The 24,159-nt window shown below is 38.1% G+C and overlaps 2 protein-coding genes across 3 annotated transcripts in view; one reads left to right on the top strand and one right to left on the bottom strand.

Moving 5' to 3' along the window:
- LOC127437111 (ribonuclease inhibitor-like) overlaps positions 1–23,759 on the top strand; it is a 481,472-nt gene extending 457,713 nt beyond the window's left edge. Inside the window, exon 16 of the transcript XR_007896522.1 lies at positions 23,576–23,759. The gene's annotated coding sequence lies outside the window, so the exon portion shown is untranslated. The remainder of the gene's footprint in view (positions 1–23,575) is intronic.
- Positions 1,195–13,843, bottom strand: LOC127437119 (ADP-dependent glucokinase-like). Of its 2 annotated transcripts, none has more exons than XM_051691818.1 (8): positions 13,576–13,843; positions 11,654–11,904; positions 9,573–9,798; positions 8,285–8,347; positions 8,058–8,178; positions 7,569–7,765; positions 6,319–6,417; positions 1,195–3,829 (listed from the first exon to the last, which is right to left on the bottom strand). In XM_051691818.1, the coding sequence occupies exons 2-8, from the start codon at positions 11,884–11,886 to the stop codon at positions 3,260–3,262; spliced, it is 1,509 nt and encodes a 502-aa protein (XP_051547778.1). In that variant the 5' UTR covers positions 11,887–11,904; positions 13,576–13,843; the 3' UTR covers positions 1,195–3,259. The 2 variants fall into 2 exon arrangements, with proteins under 2 accessions (XP_051547778.1, XP_051547780.1); XM_051691820.1 differs by having other exon boundaries at positions 1,195–3,826.
- Positions 23,760–24,159: the final 400 nt, after the last annotated feature.

The following is a 24,159-nucleotide window of genomic DNA, read 5'->3' as shown; positions in this document are numbered from 1 at the left end:
AGTTTGAGCTTTTAAGGCTTCTAATCTGTGTTAAATCACAAACAAAAAAAACAGATTGATATGATCTTCGTAACAGTAGCTTGGCATTGCAATTCACACACTATCTGTCCTAAATAGTATCGAGATTGGAATTGGTATGTCCCACCTATAACATTGAAAATAGTATTATAATAGTACTACAAACTAAAGCTGAATGTATGTTAAACTGTCTCCGGTGTACAGGTATTTTGGAAATTTGCATAAGTTTGAAGCCAAATTACCCACAGCCCCTGCCATAATGAAAGAATAATTTAAGACAGTTCGCTTTTGACTTTTTCATTTGTACAATCGTAAAAGGGAAATGCGAGTTGCCACACCATTTTTTTTTATTAAATACATAAATCAAAAAAGTATAATGAATGTTAACGCAAGCAACACACTACATTGTTGCTATAAATATGCAATATGTCTGAGTACATACTTTTAAAAAGTTGGGAATGCGGGGACCTGGGTATTTCAGCGAGTACTGATGCTGAGTGACTCCAGCCAGGTCTCCTAAGCAACCAAATTGGCCCGGTTGCTAGGGAGGGTAGAGTCACATGGGGTAACCTCCTCGTGGTCGTGATTAGTGGTTCTCGCTCTCAGTGGGGTGTGAGGTAAGTTGTGGATCACGGAGAGTAGCATGAGCCTCCGCATGCTGTGAGTCTCCGCGGTGTCATGCACGACGAGTCACATGATAAGATGCGCGGATTGACGTCTCAGAAGTGGAGGCAACTGAGACTTGTCCTCCGCCACCCGGATTGAGGTGAGTAACCGCGCCACCACGAGGACCTACTAAGTAGTGGGAATTGGACATTCCAAATTGGTAGAAAAAAGGGGATAAAAGTTGGGAATGCAAAGTCAACAAGAAGCGGCGCAGTTAATTTTACTTCTGTAATGTAGCATATAATGGTGAAAATATAAATGGAACAAAAATGAAGGGTGGGACTTGGTCAGATGGTGAAAAGTGGGACGGGATTGGTGACATCAGTGAAGTTATACAATTTTGATGAAAGATTATGAATACAATAAATCACGCACAATAAGACCAGGACATGCATTGTGAAAGTAAATAGGGTCTATTTTGATTAACTTTGACTTTAAGTCAATTACAAGATCTACTCAAAATGTGAGTACAAGTAGTATAATTTTAAGGGCCAAAAAACATCAACAAACAAATTTACGATCTGTATTTATGACTTTTAAAAACAGGAAGTATTACAAAATACCAACAGTCATCATTAATGCTACTACAGTACATGATTCGCCAGTAGTCCAACGTAAACAAACTGATATTTTTGTAAGAGTTATCAAATGAATGAATGAATAAATCGATGTAAAATAAGATTTCTCTGCATATCATTTTCACAGGTGATGCTGGCAAAAACCAACAGCTATATTCCCACCCGCTCCCTTAAGAACATGTATTAAGATGCATATAAAACCAAAGTAATTTATGGTATTTAATATTTAAATAACATTATGTGCACTGAATAATGGCCACAATACCTTCAGTTAAGCATCTACTTGTCTAAACTATTCAATCTCAGCAACAGAGTGAATCCCACGAATATTTACTCTATTATAAATGTATTTTGCTTAAAGAGACATTTTTCCCAAAAACATTAATTCTGTCATTAACTCGCTCATGTTGTTTCAAACTTGTATGTCTTCTGTGGAACACAAAAGGTGACGTTAGACACAATGCTTCAGTCACCATTAACTTTCATTGTATGAGGGGAAAAAAAGAAAGTCATTCGGGTTTGGAATGATGCCAATATTTTCATTGTTGGGTGAACTCTCCCTTAAAAGAAAACAAAGCCAACTTTTAAATAAAAATCTCACTTTTGGTGCATCAACATCCAAAATAAAAAGCGATACGCAATCAGTCTCTTATAATGATGTTGGATTGACAAAGCCAACATACTGTTTTTCTAAAGACTTCGTTTAGGCTTTTTTCCAAAATCCCTAAACCACGGCCAAAATGATCAATGATCAACTCCTACAGCCTTCTTCCTGCATCCACCAAACTAGGCATAGACCTTCAGACTGTTCTGACTCATGTTGCTATATCTTTTCCAACTGATCAGAATAACGGTTTTAGCAATGTAAACAAACACAAACAAAGTCTGCTATAACATGGCTCTAGGTTACAATACAAAGTCTATCCATCTATAGATCTTTCTGAAGGTCTCCTTGAATATCTATAAAGGCTTTGTCAAGCGAACATACAAGTTTGTCTTGAAAAACTTCCCCTATCTAGTTCTTAACTTTCATACGCCAAATTCTAACCGTCAAATAAAAGGAGTGTTTGTCACTAATCTCTTTTGTACTTTGGAGATAATGTTTAAAACTTTAAAAGCATTCTCCATTTTATTTTTCCTTCATTTCGACCATCCCAATAGCAGCCGCAGGTGTTCGGCACCTGTTTACGAGAGTAAGATGCTCATCTCCTCTTAAGGAATAGTTCACCCAAAAACTCACCCCCATGTCACTCTAATATAATCAAATATAGCGAGAAAAGAAGGTTGACGACAAACTGTCCGCCTTAATGCGCCATATTAGCAACGATTTAAGATTTGAGAGTGTTGACGGAGGAGAAGATGTTCAACTGATGACATCCTAAATTTTGGTCCGTTCCACACACATACCATTGTATGGCTTCAGAAGACTTGGAATAAAGTGTCAAAGTCATATAGACTTCTTTTATAATACTTTAATGGCACTTAGATGTTATTTCTGGAGCGCAATAGCCTCAGTCCGCATTACAAATCAAAAAAGCAATTTTGGACATTCAGCGAAATATTCTGAAGAGTCTGAACCTTGGAAGAAAGAAAGTCATATGAACTTGGAATGACATGAGTGTGAGTAAATGACGACAATCTTCAATTATGGGTAAACTATACTTTAAAAAAGAAATACAAAAAATACAACAAAAAAAAAAAGGAGTGAAGTCTGGCTTACAATATTGCATCCGGTGCAATCTTTCAAAATATGAATATCAGACGAAAGTAGACAACAAAGTCTCGGGAAGAGGACAGTGCACTTGAACTGCATGTCAGAACTTGAGAGAGAGGTCTTGTTCCTAGAACACCTTGGAAATGTGTTCGCGTCCTGTTATTTTGATTCCTAGAACTGCTTTTGGAAGTCTGTTTCTTCAATCAGTTCTAGCCAAGGAAGAGGATCTGATGGCAAGAACATTTCAGAACATGACCTCAAAGACCGACGTCTTACGAAACTCCTAAAGTTCAGATTGACCCTGCGGCCCGATCTCGGAATACAGAAGTCCCTCTGCTGATATGGCATCCCCTAGTCCTACTGTCCTAAGGGGCTGTTTGCACACCAAGACCGGCGTTAAATGGAACGACACGTTCCCTCTACGCCACACGGTGACTGGTGTTGTTGGGTCCACTGTTAGGCTCTCTCTCGGTTCTGAGAAAGAACTGTAGAAGTTTACAGGGGCTTTGAGGACAACCTTGGTGATATCCACTGTTTGAAGACCGCACGCTTGACTGCTAGCGACACGGGCGCCCGCGGCAACCGCTGCTACTTGATTCCCCCAGTGGCCGTCCACCGTGGCCAGGATGTGGTATGCTAGCGTGTGGAAATGGATCCTGGTTAGATCAGCTTTGGATTCTGGGTCTGCCCGTCCATGCTGCTCCAGAACCCACAGGATGATGTCACTGACGCGCCCCACATCGGGTATACCGTTCCAGGAAGCGAGGTCACCGTGAGGGCCTCCTCCCGACTGCGCCAAAAACAGCAGCTCCTGTTCGTTCAGACCAATGGAGTTTACAATGGGCATGACCTGCTAACAAAAGAGTACAAGAAACCTGAATGTTGAACACAACAAAAACACCTCAATGACAACTAGCGTTACCAGTGTTGGGGGTAATGCTTTACAAGTAGTGCACGTTACGTTATCAGATTACATTTTTGACAAATAAACAAATAGTGTAACCCATTATGTTTTGAATTAACTCTACAATACCCAAGTTACCTTCTCAAATAAGTTATGTGCTTTTCTGTCATTTCTAAAATGTACAGACAAATACGACTACGAACTTCACGACGCAACAAAAGTAGATACTTCAGTTTTCCGAGTGCCGATACATCTTGCGCGCAGTGCACGTGACAAATGTTTAAATTTTTTATTTATCAGCAAAGTACGTGCACAGACACGAACTCTCTAGATAAACTGGGCTGCATGCAACAGTAGGACTGGGTAAAAATACTGATTTGCAGATGCATCGCGATACTCGTTTGAACAATCTCGACATTGATTCTTAAATCCCCAAGATCGATATTTTACTCTGTGGCAACCCTCTATAATAATGCAAGTGAATCACTCACATATGCGACCAAATTTCACGCTAAGCGACTAAAATTGTCTCTAATTAGGCGCTGGCTGGTAAACTTTCAGATTTCACTCAGCAGTGATTGAGTAGTATAGTGGCGAAAAAGTTATTAGTACCGAGATGCTTTCACTTTGTTTTGGTTTGACTCGTTCCGTGTGTCCGAAGACGAGATCCACACAATCCATATGTAATTAAATAAGGTCTCGTTTAATAGCCTCTCTGTTCTTACAGTTAAGTCAGTTGTTGATTAAAAAAAAAAAAAAACCATTTAATTCTAATCACACACAAAAACACTGAAGAAACCGTGCATGTACTCTCTCTCCTTATATGCGATGACATCTTAAAGAGACAGTACCGATTTAGCCCTTGTTTCACATATCAATGTAAATACTTTTAAATAGTAAAAATTATGCAAGTAAACAATAGAAATTTAACATAAATATAAATGTGTGATGAGGAGGAGGGCGGGGCTGGGCTGTGAGGACACACGGCCGGCCCTGAATTGGGCTAATCAGCCAGGATGGGGGATAGAGACAAGCCAGAGGTGCCAGTTCGAGAGAGACGCACGCAGCCGCGTTGCATGTGTGTCTGTTCCTTTATGTTTTATGTTGTTTTAAGTTCATTTATTTCATTAAACCTTTATGTTGACTGTTCAGCCAGTTCCCGCCTCCTCCTTGCCCATCCTTGAACTGTTACAGTGGTGCCGAAACCCAGGAGGGAGGAGGGATGCGCTGTCGGAGTCCTCACGGCTGCCGTCCGCCAAAGGAGCAGCCGCAGCCGTCTGCCTGGGGACGGAGGGGGTCGCTGCTGGCCGCTGAGAGCCGGAGGAACCGCTGCCTTCCGCCGAAGAAGGGGAGGAGCTGTTTCGTCCGCCAGGGGCTGGAGGACTCGCTGCCATCTGCCGGGGGAGGAGCGAGCTGCTGTCCGCCAGAGGGCGGAGAAGCGGTTGATGACCGGGCGACAGCATGTCCAGGAACCGTTGAGCAAGATTTTCTCTCTCTCTGTCGCTCCGCCTCGCTCTTTCCCTCTTCCATTTCCCTCCCCTCGTCTCTCCCAGGGCTCCAGAAAGGTGGGGAAGACCTACCGGCAGGCACAGCCGGAAGGGCAATGTCCCCCTCCAGGAAGAGAGGGGAGTGCGTCATGCCGGGGGTTTCCCAGGCCTGAGTCGGGCGATGGAGGAATGTGACATGGGCGGGGCTGGGCTGTGAGGACACACGGCCGCACCTGAATTGGGCTAATCAGCCAGGAGGGGGATAAAGACGAACCGGAGGCACCAGTTAGAGAGAGAGAGATAGAGAGAGAGAGAGAGAGATGCACGCGGCCACGCTGCATGTGTGTCTTTTCGTTTATGTTTTATGTGGTTTTAAGTTCATTTATATCATTAAACCTTTATGTTGACTGTTCAGCCGGTTCCCGCCTCCTCCTCGCCCATCCTTGAACTGTTACAAAATGCAACTTAATATATGCAATTTAAGACATTTATTAATATAACTGACTGAATTTGAACATTTTTCAAAAGCTAAAATGTGAAAAATGATGAAAAATTATAACTTGTAAAATTAATATTTTTGAATTGTACCTAGAAGGTTATTAGCTGAGAGAGAATTTTTGTCATATGCCAGCAAAATCATCATTGTAACAGAAATATACCCGAATCGAAATTAAAAACGGTCTACATTTTAGCACGACGTCCATACAGGTGTTTATGTACTCTGTGCAAACTACGTTGGGAGACAAACACATAGCAAAAATACCACTTTTAATACAAAAAAAAGTTTCATTAAAAGTGATGTACTTTGTTTCTTTTTAAGGAGTAACAACACAATACTATAACATGATACTTATAAAAGTGACACTCCCCAACTCCATATACTGCACTGACCATTATACACAATACCGTAAATCTAATGAACATTAGCATCTATTAAACCTACACATTTACCTGCTGCAGGATTCTGTTCATGTAGTCTCTGTCCGTCATACTGGCCAGCTCCAGGTGGATGGGCACCTCGTTCCTCACGTCTGAGATGGCCACCACTGCCTGCACACAGTCACCATAAACAGCAAGAAAACAAAAGGTGACATTTACGAAAAGATACTTTCTGTGAGAAATGTTTTCTTTGTATTGAACAAGACACTTGCATTTTTAGCTCATTATTTCATACTAAAGCAATGAGCCACAAGAGCCTGTGCATAAAAGTAATTTTACTACAGTTAAGTGGCATTGTTAAAGGGATAGTTCACCAAAAAATGAAAATTGTCTCATCATTTACTCACCCTCATGCCATACTAGATGTGTATGACTTTCTTTCCTCTGCTGAACACAAATGAAGATTTTTAGAAGAATTAAGTGTGGGTGAGAAACAGATCAAAATGTAAGTCCTTTTTTTTACTCTAAATCTCCACTTTCACTTTCACTTTTACATCTGAAAGTCACATGTGGTAGATTTAGAGTAAAAAAGGACGTAAATATTGATCTGTTTCTCACCCTCTGTTATTATATTAATTCTGAAAATATGGATTTAACCACTGGAGTCTTTTTGGGTTACTTCTGTGTGATTTTTGGAGCTACAAAAGTCTGATTACCATTCACTTGCATTGTATGGACCTACAGAGCTGAGATATTCTTCTAAAAATCTTCATTTGTGTTCTGCATTTATGAAGAAAGTCATACACATCTGAGATGGCATGAGGGTGAGTAAATGAGAGAATTTTCATTTTTGGGTGAACTATCCCTTTAACATGAGGCATTAGGCGAAAACCTTTAATAGTCATAAAATCACTGTAATGCATGGCCTCTCGTGGCTTATTGCTTTGAATGGCAGCAAATGATAAAAGTTAGCAATTATAATAATCACAATAAACAAATCATCTGCCATTTAATATAGTTCATTAACCTAATATCAGCTATTTGCTTCAATAAAACTGCTTCAAACGTGACTCATCCAATCAGATTTTAGAGTCAAAATAGCCAATTTTAAAATATCCGGGGTTTTTCTGCATTGAAAACATTTCAACAGATGATCTTGTGTATGGCGCTTTAAACGCGTGGCATGATTGAAGCCTGGCTTTCACATGAGTGTATATATTATTTGCACTTATGTAATAAACCAACTTCGAGACCATTTTTGACCAAGGAAAAACCCTGAACATGCTACAATACTGGTGAGTATTGACCGAGTCTGGACTGACCTCTTTCAGTCGGGTCTCCCAGAGGTCCCGACCCATTCCCTCCATCATATGCAGCCCGGAGAGAACCACAAGATCAGGCCGGAAATCCTCCAGACTGGCCACGAAAATCTCCAGAGCGCTCATTTCACCGTTGGACATGTCATGGGACAGAATGAAGCGGTTAGCCTGAGGAGCACGTGAGGAACCCCACTGTTCACCTGCAGGGGGCGACAAAGGATCCACTTTAGCGGCAACACAAAAACCCTAACCCTAATATCCCTGCCTACTTTAAAGTCCCAGTGGATCCAATCAAGTCCCACACACCTTTATTGAAAGTTCTGCTTTACTCGGGAACATGTTACTTTACAGAAGTTAAATGTGTTGCAAACGCTATATTGCATTGTTTTTGACTCTTCTGTTACTCTAACAGCTTGTTCTGTCAACGTTTCTCAGGGATGATGTATTTGGGGCATTATACTAGTAATTAGTACCACGATGGCCCGGTCTCACCTGATTTGTACTCCAGGATAAGGTGGTACTCATCCGTCTCCTGCAAAGATTCGGGCGGGACCAGGATCTGTTCATCCAGCAATTCATGAAGCTTCGGCCCCACTGGACCACACAAAAGGACCTGAGAGAACACACGAGTATGTGATGATTTTACTGTCTTTATAACAGATTACAATAATTACAGGCAGGAAATACAGGTACGTAGCTTTGTTAGAACAGATCCTCACCACTAGCTGGGGGTTGGAGGCCAGTTTCTGGCCAATCAGAGCAGCGTTTCCACCCACATAGAGCTGTATGAAAGAAGAAAATAGGAAGTCATTATTCACAGCAAATCTTAAACATCTTGTCTCCTTAGGGGCTGTTCACACAAAATGCACTTTTGCATCCGTATGCTCTGTTTTTCAATTTTTTTGTTCTATGGAAACACGCTAGATGGACGGCATTGACCATTATTTAGCATCTAGCTGTTTTTTCAGCATATCGTGCATGAGCACTGCATTTTTTTTTTTTAGCCATTGTGTCAAGTTAAAAGAAGTTTCAAAGATGTGTCCTTACACCTGCATTTTGTTCTATACATTACTCTACATCTAGTTTTTTGTTGTTGTTTTTTTTAAACTGCAAGAATGCGGTCTGAGCGGTTGTTAAAATGTACAAGATAATTACAAATGCATTTCATAACAAATCATGTTCTCTAATGTAAATAACACTAGCTAACAACAAATTACATGTCATTAGATTAAAAGATCATTTAACTGTAGCAAAAATGGACCAGTCTAGTTCTGAACACTGTGCTGTACCTATTAATTACTGTTGATTATGCAGAATTAAATTTGACACAGAAGCTCGATCCCTCCACGGACGCACTCCCGCATTCAAATTAAAACTGTCTGATCTCGAGGGGCAGATCCCTTTACAACATGTGTCAAAATTAAACCACACATTACGGGAATGATACAGAAACACTGCTATAGCAAAAACGACAACCACTGAAAACCACCTAAACATACAAACTGAAGTGTTAACTGGACAAAACAAGACTGTGATTGGCTCAAGCCTCTAACGCCCCCCTGAACCAAACGTGCACACTTCAACATGGTATCAATTCTGAACTTCACTGATAATTAAGGCCTGAAATGCAAGTACGTTAACGCCAATGTACATGCATTCTCAGCGTTGCCACAAGGGACGCTATTTCACACATTAGCATGTATGAGATAGTTGACTACTGACTACTGTGATGGCTTAAATAGAATCTTGCTGAGCATGATAGTTAACGGTAACATGTCATTTTTTCATTGTCTAAAATGCTTTCTCAAATTTCAGCTTAATATGCAGAGACAACTATAGGTAAATTGTTAGTAGATTTTTAGCGCATCAAGACCGGTTTGACAACTTGGAAAGTTCATGGACCGGCTAATCTCAGTCTATTCACTCTCCAATCCCATCCTCGTGGGATAGCAATGTGGTTCAGACTATGGACTAACCCATCTTGTCTTAATACACTTCAATGCCCACCTGAGCACCAGGATATTCCGCAGCCGCCCGTGCGATCCTTTGAAAAACCTCTTTATCGGAGAAGAAGCGTTCTGCGGCGGCACCCTTCCCCATGTAGTGGATAAAGGCCTCTTTCAGGTCCTCTTTGCTGTGTAGCACATCATGGTCCCTGCCTAATCCTGGTTCCAACGCTAAAGCCTGGAGCAGCCCCACCCCAGACACCACCACATCTACACAGGCATTTACCCTGCAGGAGGAACCACAGAGAAACTCCTTAATGAAAGGAAATGTAAATACTCACACCTGCTTTGTTTCTTGTAGACATATGTTGTCATACAGAGAGAGAGAGGAGAGAGGGAGAGAGAGAGGGAGAGAGGGAGAGAGAGAGAGAGAGAGGAGAGAGAGAGAGAGAGAGAGGAGAGAGAGAGCGCTATTAGTATGAATGAATGAAGGTCTATGGAAGAATCAGTGACAACTAATTATTATAAAGAAACAAACAAACAAAAGAAAAAACAGAATAAACAAAACAAACGATTGTGAAAATGAAAGAATGGAAGAACCAATTATTTAGAAAGAAAAGGCAAGGAAAGGGGGAAGGAAAGAAAGAAAGAAAAGGCAAAGAAGGGGGAAAGAAAGAAAGAAAGGAAAGAAAGAAAGGAAAGGCAAAGAAGGGGGAAAGAAGAAAGAAAAGGCAAAGAAAGGGGGAAGGAAAGAAAAGAAAAGGCAAAGAAAGGGGGAAGGAGAGAAAGAAAGAAAGAAAAGGCAAATAAAGGGGGAAGGAAAGAAAGAAAGGCAAAGAAAGGGGGAAGGAAGGAAAGAAAGGCAAAGAAAGGGGGAAGGAAGGAAAGAAAGGCAAAGAAAGGGGGAAGGAAGGAAAGAAAGGCAAAGAAAGGGGGAAGGAAGGAAAGAAAGGCAAAGAAAGGGGGAAGAAAGAAAGAAAGAAAGGGGGAAAGAAAGAAAGAAAGGCAAAGAAAGGGGGAAGGAAGGAAAGAAAGGCAAAGAAAGGGGGAAGAAAGAAGAAAGGAAAGGCAAAGAAAGGGGGAAGAAAGAAAGAGAAAGGGGGAAGGAAAGAAAGAAAGAAGGGGAAGGAAAGAAAGAGAAAGAAAAGGAAAGAGAAAGAAAGAAAAAGAAAAGAAAGGCAAAGAAAGGGGGAAGGAAAGAAAGGCAAAGAAATGGGGAAGGAAAGAAAGAAAACTGAACGAACCAAACGATTGTCAAAATGAAAGGATGGAAGAACCAATAATTAAAAAAAGAATGTTTGTTGATAGATTGATTGATAGAAAGAAAGACCTGAATGGATGAAAAAATAATGAACAAAAGAACAAACAAATGATGAAAGAACGGAACAAAAACAAAAGAAAAACAAAATATCAAAAACCTAACTACAGAACTACTTATCATATTTAAATGAAACATTGAATGAATGAATGTTTGTGGATGAATCAACCACAGCACATTATTGAAACAACTTTTAAGTTTGTCACTGATTAAACAAAAGAATGAATGCAAAACAAACAAACAAATGAAAGACAGAACAAACAAAAACAAAAGAATAAATGAAAGATCAAATGAAAATGACTTAACAAAAAACAAGCGAAAGAAATAAAAAGAACCAACAAAACAAACAGAATTAGAAACAAAAGATAGAACAAACACAACAAATGAAAAAAACGAATTAAAAATCACATCAAAGAATGAATTAAAAGCAAAAATAAATAAATCAAAACAAATGAAAGAACAAACAAATGAAAAAAAAACTGAATGAAGAGACCAAACTACAGAACATATCTGAACGAAACATGAACGAATGAATACATCAGTCACAGCCAATTATTTAATACAAACAACTTTTGTTTGTTGAATGATTAGTTGAAGATTGAAAAAGAACAAAATGAACAAACAAAACAAACAAATGAAAGAACAAAGGGAAACCTACAACTACAGAACTACCTAACATATCTAAATGAAAACTGTAAGGGAATTATTAAAAAGAATCAACGTTTGTTTCTCAGATTGATTGTTTTAAAGAAAAAACAGATGAAACGAAAATGTGTCCATACTTGAACAAATCCACCAGCAGATCTACAGCCAGACAAACTCACCCAACAGCGACTCTGCCCCAGCGGCGGGCAGGAGTGGTGATCAGGGTCTGCCAGGCGCGGGCGATGGCTTCCTCCATGGTCAGGGGGCGGGGCTCTGACCCACCGCTCAGCTGCATCTGTGGCAGGGATTCGCTGACATAGTTCAGCACACGGGTTGGTAGTTCTGGGTCAGTGTGGTACAGGTACCCCATCCCAACCGCCAACACTGCCACCAGCACGGCCTTCCTCCACATGACCTCAACATGCACTTCCTGTGACACACACAAATGAGTCTTTTGAACACACCATGATAATACCATGGTCTTTTTGGACTCGTACTACAGTAATACGATGTTGTTGTTTTTTTTGGGACTCAGTATAGTAATACCATGTTTTTTGGACTCATACTATGGTAATACCACTCTTCCTCAGCACTGGGCAGGAGCAGTGTATTACCATGATTTTGGATTTGTACTATGTTAATACCATGTTTTCCCTGACTCGCAGCTGAAAGAAGATACTATGATAATACTGTGTTTTTGTTTAGTTTTTTAACTTGTACTATGATAATACCATGTTATTTTAGGACTTGTACTACAGTGCATTAGTTTGTATTTTATTGTTTTAGGACTTTAGGACTATGATAATACCAATTGTTTTTTTTTTTTTTTTTTTAAGGACTTGTACAAATATAATACTGTTTTTTGGGGGGGTTTTTGTACTATGATAATAACATGTTTTTTTTTTAGGACCTGTGATATAATAATACCATGTTTTTTTTTAATTTATTTATTTTTTTAATTTTTTTACTCATAATACTATGGGGTTTTTTAGGACTTTTTTTTTTACTTGTTCTATAATAACACCATGTTCTTTTAGGACTTGTTATATGATAATACCATGTGTTTTTTTTACTCTGATAATACCACATTTATTTATTTTGTAGGACTTGTACAATTATAATACCATGTTTTTTTGTTTGTTTTGTTTTTTACTTGTTCTATAATAATACCATGTTTTTTAGGACTTTTACTACGATAATACTATGTGTTTGTTTATTTTTAATTATACTTTGATAATACCATGTTTTTTTAATTACTTATCCCATCATAATACTGTTTTGTTTGTTTGGACTCATACTTTGATAATACCATGTTTTTTGGACTCATACTAATATATATATTTTATTTTATTTTGACTCGCACTAAGCTAATACCATGTTTTTTGGGCATTAAACCAAAGTATTGCCAATGTTTTTGAACACAAGTCATGATAATGCAATTTTTTCCCCACATATACTATGGAAATATGTTTTGGGGCATTGTACCGGGTTAATACCATGTTTCAAAGTAGCATGGCATTACCTCTGATACCACCACTATATCATAATATAATCACAGTGCTTATTTCTAAGGATGTGATCAATCACATACAGTAAATTAACTTTATTTAAATTGCAAACAACAACACAACAACTCAAGAAACTAAACAGCATGCCAGGAAGTAACCAGCACACTACAGATTTACCCATGAAACCAGTACACGTCTATTTATAATACTTACCACATCTGTAAATAACATATGCATGTACAAAGATCTTTTTCAGAATATCACTTCCTAAAAATAGTTTTATTATATGTAACTTAATTCCTTAATGCAGTAGCATCAGCTAGTGCTAAAAGCCCTGTATATCACATTATACGGCATTAAATCAACAAGACAAATACAATCAAATATCTGTCTTTGATCAACAGGGGCACTTGAGTTATTTAAAATTATATTTATTTGATCAAAAAACACATTTCATGTCAGAAAGAAGCATGCTGGAGTGAAATCAATGAGCTAACATGAGCTAGCCACATAGCACACATACACAACAACCAGGTAAAACAGGTTATCTTCAAGCTGACAACTGCAAAACCATCTATAAACAAATCACTAACCTGGAAAATGATGAACTCAACTTTTAAATGTGTTACTGTTGTTGGTTGAGGAAAAGTGTCTCTGAAAGTCCCTATCCGCTTCAAGCTCTCCTGAGGAAAATTAATAGTGTAAGTATTTACAGATCAAAACCCATAGGGCTCGAGGCTACAACTGCAAGTACAAATCGCTTGAGAGCTATTTATATTGTTAAATATGATCAAATATGATCAATGTAAGATTGTTTGTTATTATGTTCCATCTGAGGCGTCATCGAGCATCAGTGACGTAATCGGAACAGCACGTTGAGTGACGCTCGAGATGTCTTTGCCCGGCGCCACGTGTAAACTAACAGAGCTCAGCAAATTTTTATATATATATCCCATCTTTAAATGATCAATCGGATATAGATTTATTTTAAGCGTTTAAAAACATTTACTTTTCCTATTGAAAGTCGAGAAAGTACAACAATAGGCCTATAATGCAGTACTTTATTTATACACATGCTTTATATAGGCCTACATTATTATATCGCATGCCTAATGATGTATTTAAAGTAAAACTGTTATTTTTTTTTTATTTATTTTTTTTTTTTATCTTTGGGGCCAAACTTTCTGAAATGTCTCCAGAGCTACACTGGCGGCCAAAAGTTTGGAATAATGTACCAATTTTGCTGTTTCGGAAGGAAATTGGCACTAAGTGGCATTCAACTGATCACACAGTATAGTCAGGACACTACTGATGTAAAAAACAGCACCATCACTATTTGAAAAAAGTCATTTTTCATCAAATCTAGACAGCAGCCATCACTCCAACACCTTATCCTTGAGTAATCATGATAAATTGATCATTTGGTTCTAGAAAATCACTTGCCATTATATCAAACACAGTTGAAAGCTATTTGGTTCATTAAATGAAGCTTAACATTGTCTTTGTGTTTGTTTTTGAGTTGCCACAGCATGCAATAGACTGGCATGTCTTAAAGGTGCAGTATGTAACTATTTTCATGTAATATTCGCATTTTTTTGCCAATATGTGAACGGCTTGCAACGCAACTTAAAAAATGAGCCCTTCCCGGACTTCCTAGGTTGCCTATAAAAGCCTGTAGACTGATTTTCATGCGAAGGGAGCGGGTCGGTTTTGCTGGGAAAATCCAAATGATGTGATGCTTATGCGCGCTCACGAGAGCCTTGCCTCAGTAATAGCTTCTCTTCCGCTATTCAACATCGACAACAGACAGTCTGCAACACTAGGTAACGTTATCTTAGAGATGGAATCCAGCAAACGTCCGGCTCCCAGCACAACACCGACTCCTACACAAACTCAGAGTAAGCCAAAAAAAAAAACATTTATCTACTGAATCCCGTCTGGCTAAGCGGGAACGTGATCATGGTCGAGTGAAAACTAGAGTGAACATCGGCAAGGCGTTTGATTCCTGGAGGGACCTTCATTCGGTTTTGGGGATCAAAACTGACCCTGAATTGGCATTCTTCTTATTGGACAGGTAAGCTTACATAACTGCAAAGCATGTGAAATATAGTGCTATAAAGATTGATCTGTGTCATTTTAGCTAACTTGATCTTGCCTGCTAACGCTGATGAATTGCAAGCTACCTTGCTTTGTAACTTTCAAATAATTCCAACAATCTTCTCTTTATACTAAAAGTCAAGTATACAGGATAAATGTAAGCAAATACGTTGGTTTCTTGATCGTAGTGCAACATATAACATACAAAACATACAATAGTGCAACAGTAACAGTGCAACAGTAAACTGTCTGGTATAGTTCGATAGGATGTAGCTGTATGTGTGTATCAGTATGCTATGTTAGCTGATAAGTAGTTTAAGTTTAGTCTCAAAGTTTGTAGTAAAACATTCATAACTGTGCAATTTTAATTATGCTACCTCATCTGTCAGCATGATGTCGGTGAATTACGTTCAGTCTCTTTGTACGTTTCGTCATTGTCTTGGCCGATGCTCGCTCGCTCGCGTCCCTGTGGATTGTGTGCACGAGCGCGAGCAACAGGTAGCTGGCTGCAGTTCACTTAACGGCCACAGGTGTCATTAATAACAAGGGTTTCTGAATCTTACATACTGCACCTTTAAGGTCAATATTAGGTCAAAAATGGCAAAAACAGCTTTATCTAGAAACTCGTCAGTCAATCATTGTTTTGAGGAATGAAGGCTATACAATGCTTGAAATTGCCAAAAAACTGAAGATGTACATACAGTCTTCAAAGACAAAGGACAGCTGGCTCTAACAAGGACAGAAAGAGATGTGGAAGACCAGATGTACAACTAAACAAGAGGATAAGTACATCAGAGTCTCTAGTTTGAGAAATAGACGCCTCACATGTCCTCAGCTGACAGCTTCATTGAATTCTACCCGCTCAACACCAGTTTCATGTACAACAGTAAAGAGAAGACTCAGGGGTGCAGGCCTTATGGGAAGAATTGCAAAGAAAAAGACAAGACAGACACATCTATGGCAAGTGCTACAGGAAGTGTGGGGTGAAATGTCACCTGAGTATCTGGACAAACTGACAGCTAGAATAACAAGGATCTGCAAAGCTGTCATTGCTGCACGTGGAAGATTTTTTTGATGAGAACTCTTTAAAGTAGTTTAAGAAGTTCTGAACATTTTATTCAAATTGTAATAGTAATTATTCACGTTATTAATGTCCTGACTATAAAATATGATCAGTTGAATGCCACTTTGGTGAATAAAAGTACCAATTTCTTTCCATAAGAGCAAAATCTGTACATTACATCAAACTTTTGGCTGCCAGTGTAAATCTGGATAGATAGATAAATAAATTTAATCACTTATAAAAAAAAAATGATTGGTCTGCAGCAATTGTAATTAATTCTATTTGATTAAAGAACAATATGAGTCAATGTGAACTCTCTGTTAGACACATGTGTTAGTAATTTGTAATTACAGGTGTAATTAATTACAATATGTTTGTAGTTTGTTCTTTTGTATTCAAGATAGAGAAGGTATTACAATATAATACAGTACATTGTTTATACCAATAATACTTTATATAGGCCTACATTATTATATCGCATGCCTAATAATGTATATATATATATATATATACACTATATTGCCAAAAGTATTCGCTCATCTGCCTTTAGACGCATATGAACTTAAGTGACATCCCATTCTTAATCCATAGGGTTTAATATGACGTCGGCCCACCCTTTGCAGCTATAACAGCTTCAACTCTTCTGGGAAGGCTTTCCACAAGGTTTAGGAGTGTGTTTATTGGAATTTTTGACCATTCTTCAGAAGCGCATTTGTGAGGTCAGACACTGATGTTGGACGAGAAGGCCTGGCTCGCAGTCTTCGCTCTAATTCATCCCAAAGGTGCTCTATCGGGTTGAGGTCAGGACTCTGTGCAGGCCAGTCAAGTTCTTCCACACCAAACTCGCTCATCCATGTCTTTATGGACCTTGCTTTTTGCACTGGTGTGCAGTCATGTTGGAACAGGAAGGGGCCATCCCCAAACTGTTCCCACAAAGTTGGGAGCATGGAATTGTCCAAAATCTCTTGGTATGCTGAAGCATTCAGAGTTCCTTTCACTGGAACTAAGGGGCCAAGCCCAGCTCCTGAAAAACAACCCCACACCATAATCCCCCTCCACCAAACTTCACAGTTGGCACAATGCAGTCAGACAAGTACCGTTCTCCTGGCAACCGCCAAACCCAGACTCGTCCATCAGATTGCCAGATGGAGAAGCGTGATTCGTCACTCCAGAGAACGCGTCTCCACTGCTCTAGAGTCCAGTGGCGGCGTGCTTTACACCACTGCATCCGACGCTTTGCATTGCACTTGGTGATGTATGGCTTGGATGCAGCTGCTCGGCCATGGAAACCCATTCCATGAAGCTCTCTACGCACTGTTCTTGAGCTAATCTGAAGGCCACGTGAACTTTGGAGGTCTGTAGCGATTGACTCTGCAGAAAGTTGGCGACCTCTGCGCACTATGCGCCTCAGCATCCGCTGACCCCGCTCTGTCATTTTACGTGGCCTACCACTTCGTGGCTGAGTTGCTGTCATTCCCAATCGCTTCCACTTTGTTATAATACCACTGACAGTTGACTGTGGAATATTTAGTAGCGAGGAAATTTCACGACTGGACTTGTTGCACAGCTGACATCCTATCACAGTACCACGCTGGAATCCACTGAGCTCCTGAGAGCGGCCCATTCTTTCACAAATGTTTGTAGAAGCAGTCTGCATGCCTAGGTGCTTCATTTTATACACCTGTGGCCATGGAAGTGATTGGAACACCTGAATTCAATTATTTGGATGGGTGAGCGAATACTTTTGGCAATATAGTGTATATATATATATATATATTTTTTTTTTATTTATTTATTTTTTTTTATTTTTTTTTTTTTAAACATTTGGGGCCAAACTTTCTGAAATGTCCTCAGAGCTAAATCTAAATTTATTTATTTATCAAAAGGATAAAATTGTTTATTAGTTCAAAAACTAAACAATGTCTTTAATCACTTCTTAAAATGCCAATAGTGTTATTTTAGGGTTATGATTGGTCTGTAGCAATTGTAATTAATTCTATTTGATTAAACAATGTGAACTCTCTGTTTAGACATATGTGTTTGTAATTTGTACCAGACGTCCTTTCTGTTTTATTACCTTAATATAAAATCTATACATAATACAGTATATCCTGATCTGCACTATTTTAAGCGAGCCTAATTAGAGTTTGTTTAAAGCAATTAAACTCACTGCATCCTAATGAAACTTTTGTCAATAGACAATTACCAACAGAACATGGCAGGGTTTTTTTTTTTGTTTTGTTTTCTTAAAACTTTTCCAACAATTGTTTGTGATCCCAGAGACAAACTAATTGACCTGATATTGATTTTGGAAGTGCAGATGGAAATGCAGCCGTTAATAAAACGAATGAGAATGCAGTCAGCAAATACTCACACCATTACTTCTGTTTAATGTAATTCAGTACAGTGCTGATCGTGATGGATTCTGGTTTTCAGCAGTATTTCTTTACACTAGCAAAAAAGTTTTTAGGTATGCACCATGATTGTACTATATATTACTATGGTAATACCCTGGTATTCTTTGAAGCACTTTTGAATACCATGTAAATATATGAATATGGTTATCATTCATTTTCATCAGTGTACCAAGGCCCATACATTACCATCTAATATACTGTAGTATGGTTCAGCTTCAGCACATTTTTAGGGAAGATGGGTTCTGATATTGTCCAGCTGGTGGCAGTATTTTCTCTTCTGTGTCTGAATTTAAGATCATGTTTAAATTGGCATTAATTTATTTCTCCTTGCATAGATTTATTTGTACTGGACTGCATTTGATTGCAACAGCTAGAACTCTGAAAATAACACATAATGAAACCATATGACACAATAAATAACCCATGTTTGTACTAGATATATTTAGAAATAAATAAATGGATTGACCAATAAAGACCTCAGTGAGTGGTTAATGGTAAGTAGTTGGGAATTATTACCCCCAAAGGAAGTTTATAAAGGTCACATGTAGAAAAAAACTTACTATACCTATTATATAGTGTTTTTAAACACAGTTAAAGTATCCAAAAAGATTTACACAACAATTACAAGTTTTTAACAGTTAACAAAGGGTAAAATGTTGGATTTGGGGAAGTGATTCTATTCTTTACATCATTTTTGACCACTTCGTTCTTTTTATTGTATTTACATGTAGTTTAAAATGTAATCGGAATTTAGAATTATTTTTGGTTTAAGAGTTTTGTGTGTTAATAAATTAATTTAATATTTAAAGCAAAATCAACCGGTAGAAGTGAAGTGTGTGCAAAAATCTACAGCCTGAAAGGCCAATACAATGACTGTTAATACTAGCCATGATCTGTGTGTCACTTGATCAATATAATTAATAATACTTACAATCTCTAGTATGTAATGGAGCCTACATACAAATCCTGACGAGAACCACATTTTCCATGTGAAAAAAAGTGCATATATCTGTCATAGAAAAATATGACATTCAACAAGGAAGCAGTTAATGCACAAAAGAACGTAAGTGCATATTTCTGTTCTTCTAATTCATTGCATACAGTCCATTTACACTACCAACTTACAGTAAAATGTATGTGCTGTCTTTGTTTATATCGTTGGTGCTTGAGAGGGAATGGAATATATCATAGGACGCATACGCTGCAATAACTGGAGAAGAACCTCAGAATTAAACTGTACTTGACCCTGCTCATTAGCACTTTGCGTGTGCAATTTTGCCGAACCCACTTGCGCCTTGACTTACCGCATGCTTGCACGAAAACGTATGATTTATCGCATAATGCTCTTAAAATTGGGCCCATAATGCACGATGAAATGAGCCGAACACGCATACAATCCATGCTGAAATGTTTTGAACACACATAATACAATCCACGCTAAAAAAAATGACACCAAGACGTAATCCAATCCACAGAGAAACTTTGTTAAACTTCAGTCACTATTTCTTGATGTTGGGATGCTTCAATAGAGGCCACAGCACAGATGCTGGTCTTCACAGGCACGACATTTCATATCTTTCATTGTCTGTTTACTCTGGACGAGATGCGGTTCCTTTAGCAGCAGCAATGGAATGGAGCAGAACATACGCATTTTAAAAGTTGAGCTTGTACCACTCTTAAAACGCGGTGCACATCACTGGAAATGCATCAAAATGGTCAAAGACCTCCATATAGTGCATGTTTACATAGACCAACAAATAAAAATAGATTAGATAGGTGTAAAAATGTGACCAGGACTATCCTTTTAAGAGTTTTAAAAGTGGCACGAGATGCATGATGATGGTCAAAGCAGTTCGTCTATTGCATGTTTATGTAGAAAAACGTTTAAATATAGTCCAGATGGGCACAAGAATGTGTTCTTTGATATGCAGGTATATTACTTCAATCTGTCTCTCTCCTGTTCACCTTTCTGAATGAGTGCCAGTGGGCGGGGCCAAGGGTGCGGTGATGTAAAAGTAGGCGTAGAGGCAGTCATGTGCTGATGTTTTCATCTGTGTGATGTCACAAAGTAGGGGAAATCCAAACGAGATGTTTTTGCAGCTTGGTTTAAATAAAGGAGGAAGTTTTGAGTTCTGAAACTTGCAGTATGTCTACAATAAAAAGTCAGAGATCTCAATATGAAAATTTCTCATCAAATACTTCCTAGACCAAATGATCTGACATTATATACATTCATTTTATAGCTCTACATTCTTAGTGTTGTGCCAACAATTAATGGGTGTTTTATTTATCTAAATGAAAATGGGAGAAACATCTGAGACAGCGTTGATACTTTAATGAAACATATATGAGACCTCCATTAAGTCTTATGTGCTTTGACAGAGCAACCTCTAAAAAATGTGTTTTTCATGCTGATCCACCAAATAATTTTATAGTTGAACACTTTATATGGTTGATGCCAGTGTAGAGCACAAAGTGAGTGAACTTTCAAAGCTTTCAAAGATCTTGTATTTTGCTGCATAAGTGTTCCTTTGCAGTGTGCCCTTTGATCATTGAGATTCCCGAAATATTCCTCTCTAATAGTCTCGTTTCTACATGTTTTCTCTGAGGGTGGGTGTGGAGCTGTCATAGGATGCCTTTCATACGAGTCACAGAAAAACGAGGGGAGATGAGTGAGGATTTCCTCATAATTTAAGGGCAGATTAAAGGTGTATCAAAGAGGCTGGACAAGGCCTGGTGAAACGATTACCAGCAAATCTGCGGGAGGAAATGGATGGCTTAACGCGATTTAATACAGAAGTCGTGTTGGAACAGAATCCAATATTCCAAAAAACACACACACAAACTACGGCATCTCAGCATGGGGATATTAATAATTCATCATCGGTCGCCAGTGTTAGCCCCTGATTATGAATGCTGGATCTGCTTAAATGGCCATTCGTTTGGCCATAATGACCACAGAGACTCTGTAAATTGCTGTTTTGAGATGTCAAACAAATAGGCAACACAAAAGCAGTGGCTTTTTGAAGGAATAGTTCAACTAGAAATGAAAATTCTGTCATTTTTCCCAACACATGTTGTTCCTGAACTGTATGACTTAATTCTATTGGAAAAAGCAGCTTGGACATTCTGCTAAACATCTGTTTTGGTGTTCCATGGACAGTCACAGGTACAGAATGACATGATGGTAAGTAAATGATGACAGAGTTTTCATTTTTGGGTGTACTATCTCTTTGTGTGTGAGTGTGTGTTAATACAGCTCAGTGATCTGAACTTCTGCTGTTCATCTTGTCTGTCGAGAGAGAGTCTCTCATTAGTGACGGTGGCTCCAGCGCCCTCCACCCGTCTTGTCACTGATCTCTGTGTCAATTACATATCACAGTGTGACGGGGGTCTCGGGCTTATTACACGAGCTGTAATGAAGCCAGAGATGTCAGCACCTCTGTGTTGAAGCTGTGTGTGTGTGTGTGTGTGTGTATGTGTGTGTGTGTGTGTGTGTGTGTGTGTGTGTGTGTGTGTGTGTGTGAAAGAGTGAGTGATGAGACAGTCTCTGTGTGGCATGGGATACAGTAAAATATAATGTGTGACAAATTACAACTTCATGAGGTGGGAGGGAGGTGTGAACATGCCAACAAGTCACTGGATGATGTTGCCAAAACTGCAGAAAAAACTGTATATTTCACACAGCATGAAATATATTTTCCAAAAATAAAATACATTTTGTATTAAAATGTCAAAATATAAAACAAATATAATTTATACTACAAAAAGCAGTTCAAATTGGGATAAAGGAACAATCTTATAAAATTAACAACTGAAATATATTCAAAATACACTGCAAAAAAAAAAAAAAAAAAAACGTTTATTAAGTATTCTTTGCCTTGTTTTCAATAAGAATATCTAATCATCTTTAAAACAAGAATGAAAGGAAAATTCTTAAAAATAATAATGATTCATATTTTTTTTGTGGTGTAAATTTATTTTAAAAATATATGTAATTATATATTAAAAGTAAAACATTTATACAATTATATATATCAAACCTTTATTATATATAAACTTTTTATTATAATATAATTAGTAAAAATACATATTTTTGATGTTTTGTATTTAAAAAAAAGAATTAATAATAAATAAATAAATATAAAATATAATTATATTTAAATATATAAATAACTGTAAAAACATTCAAATAATTATATACACTACCGGTCAAAAGTTTTGAAACACTCATTCTTTATTATTTTTTTTCTTCACATTTTAGAATAATAAAGTCATTAAAACTCTGGAATGACATAAATGGAACTATGGGAATTATGTTGTGACTAAAAATCCAGAATAAATCAAAACTGTGTTATATTTTAGCATCTTCAAAGTAGTCGCCCTTTGTCTAGAATTTGCAGACATGTACTCTTGACATTTTCTCAAGCAACTTCTTGAGGTATCACCCTGGGATGCTTTTTAAACAGTATTGAAGGAGTTCCCATCTATGTTGGGCACTTATTGGCTGCTTTTCTTAATTATTCGGTCCAAGTCATCCATTTCAGAAACTTTTCTAAAATTACATTTTAGATTTATAATGAAATAAATGAATATGGTGGCACAATTATATTTTTGTCTACAAAACTAATTTCAAACATTTAATCATACGCCTTCAGATCAAAAGATTATTAAGATCATGAGAAACATTTCAGTCAAGTGTTTCAAAACTTTTGACCGGTAGTGTGTATATATATATATACACACACACACACACACACTGGCGGCCAAAAGTTTGGAATAATGTACAGATTTTACTCTTATGGAAAGAAATTGGTACTTTTATTCACCAAAGTGGCATTCAACTGATCACAATGTATAGTCAGGACATTAATAACGTGAAAAATTACTATTACAATTTGAAAAAAATGTTCAGAACTTCTTAAACTACTTTTTTATCAAAAAATCCTCCACGTGCAGCAATGACAGCTTTGCAGATCCTTGACATTCTAGCTGTCAGTTTGTCCAGATACTCAGGTGACATTTCACCCCACACTTCCTGTAGCACTTGCCATAGATGTGTCTGTCTTGTCGGGCACTTCTCACGCACCTTACAGTCTAGCTGATCCCACAAAAGCTCAATGGGGTTAAGATCCATAACACTCTTTTCCAATTATCTGTTGTCCAATGTCTTTGTTTCTTTGCCCACTCTAACCTTTTCTTTTTGTTTTTCTGTTTCAAAGGTGGCTTTTTCTTTGCAATTCTTCCCATAAGGCCTGCACCCCTGAGTCTTCTCTTTACTGTTGTACATGAAACTGGTGTTGAGCGGGTAGAATTCAATGAAGCTGTCAGCTGAGGACATGTGAGGCGTCTATTTCTCAAACTAGAGACTCTGATGTACTTATCCTCTTGTTTAGTTGTACATCTGGTCTTCCACATCTCTTTCTGTCCTTGTTAGAGCCAGTTGTCCTTTGTCTTTGAAGACTGTAGTGTACACCTTTGTATGAAATCTTTTTCAAGCATTGTATAGCCTTCATTCCTCAAAACAATGATTGACTGACGAGTTTCTAGAGAAAGCTGTTTCTTTTTTGCCATTTTTCACCTAATATTGACCTTAAGAC

Source organism: Myxocyprinus asiaticus, chromosome 48, assembly GCF_019703515.2.
Source record: "Myxocyprinus asiaticus isolate MX2 ecotype Aquarium Trade chromosome 48, UBuf_Myxa_2, whole genome shotgun sequence".
Classification (NCBI taxonomy): Eukaryota; Metazoa; Chordata; class Actinopteri; order Cypriniformes; family Catostomidae; genus Myxocyprinus; species Myxocyprinus asiaticus.
This window is presented reverse-complemented; position numbering and strand designations above follow the sequence as displayed.

Coding starts and splice junctions, on each gene's coding strand:
- LOC127437119 (XM_051691818.1), bottom strand. CDS start 11,886: ATGTGGAGGAAGGCCGTGCTGGTGGCAGTGTTGGCGGTTGGGATGGGG. Junction 9,799..11,653: donor TGGGGCAGAGTCGCTGTTGG/GTGAGTTTGTCT, acceptor TTCCTCCTGCAG/GGTAAATGCCTGTGTAGATG. Junction 3,830..6,318: donor TGAACAGAATCCTGCAGCAG/GTAAATGTGTAG, acceptor CTCTTTTGTTAG/CAGGTCATGCCCATTGTAAA.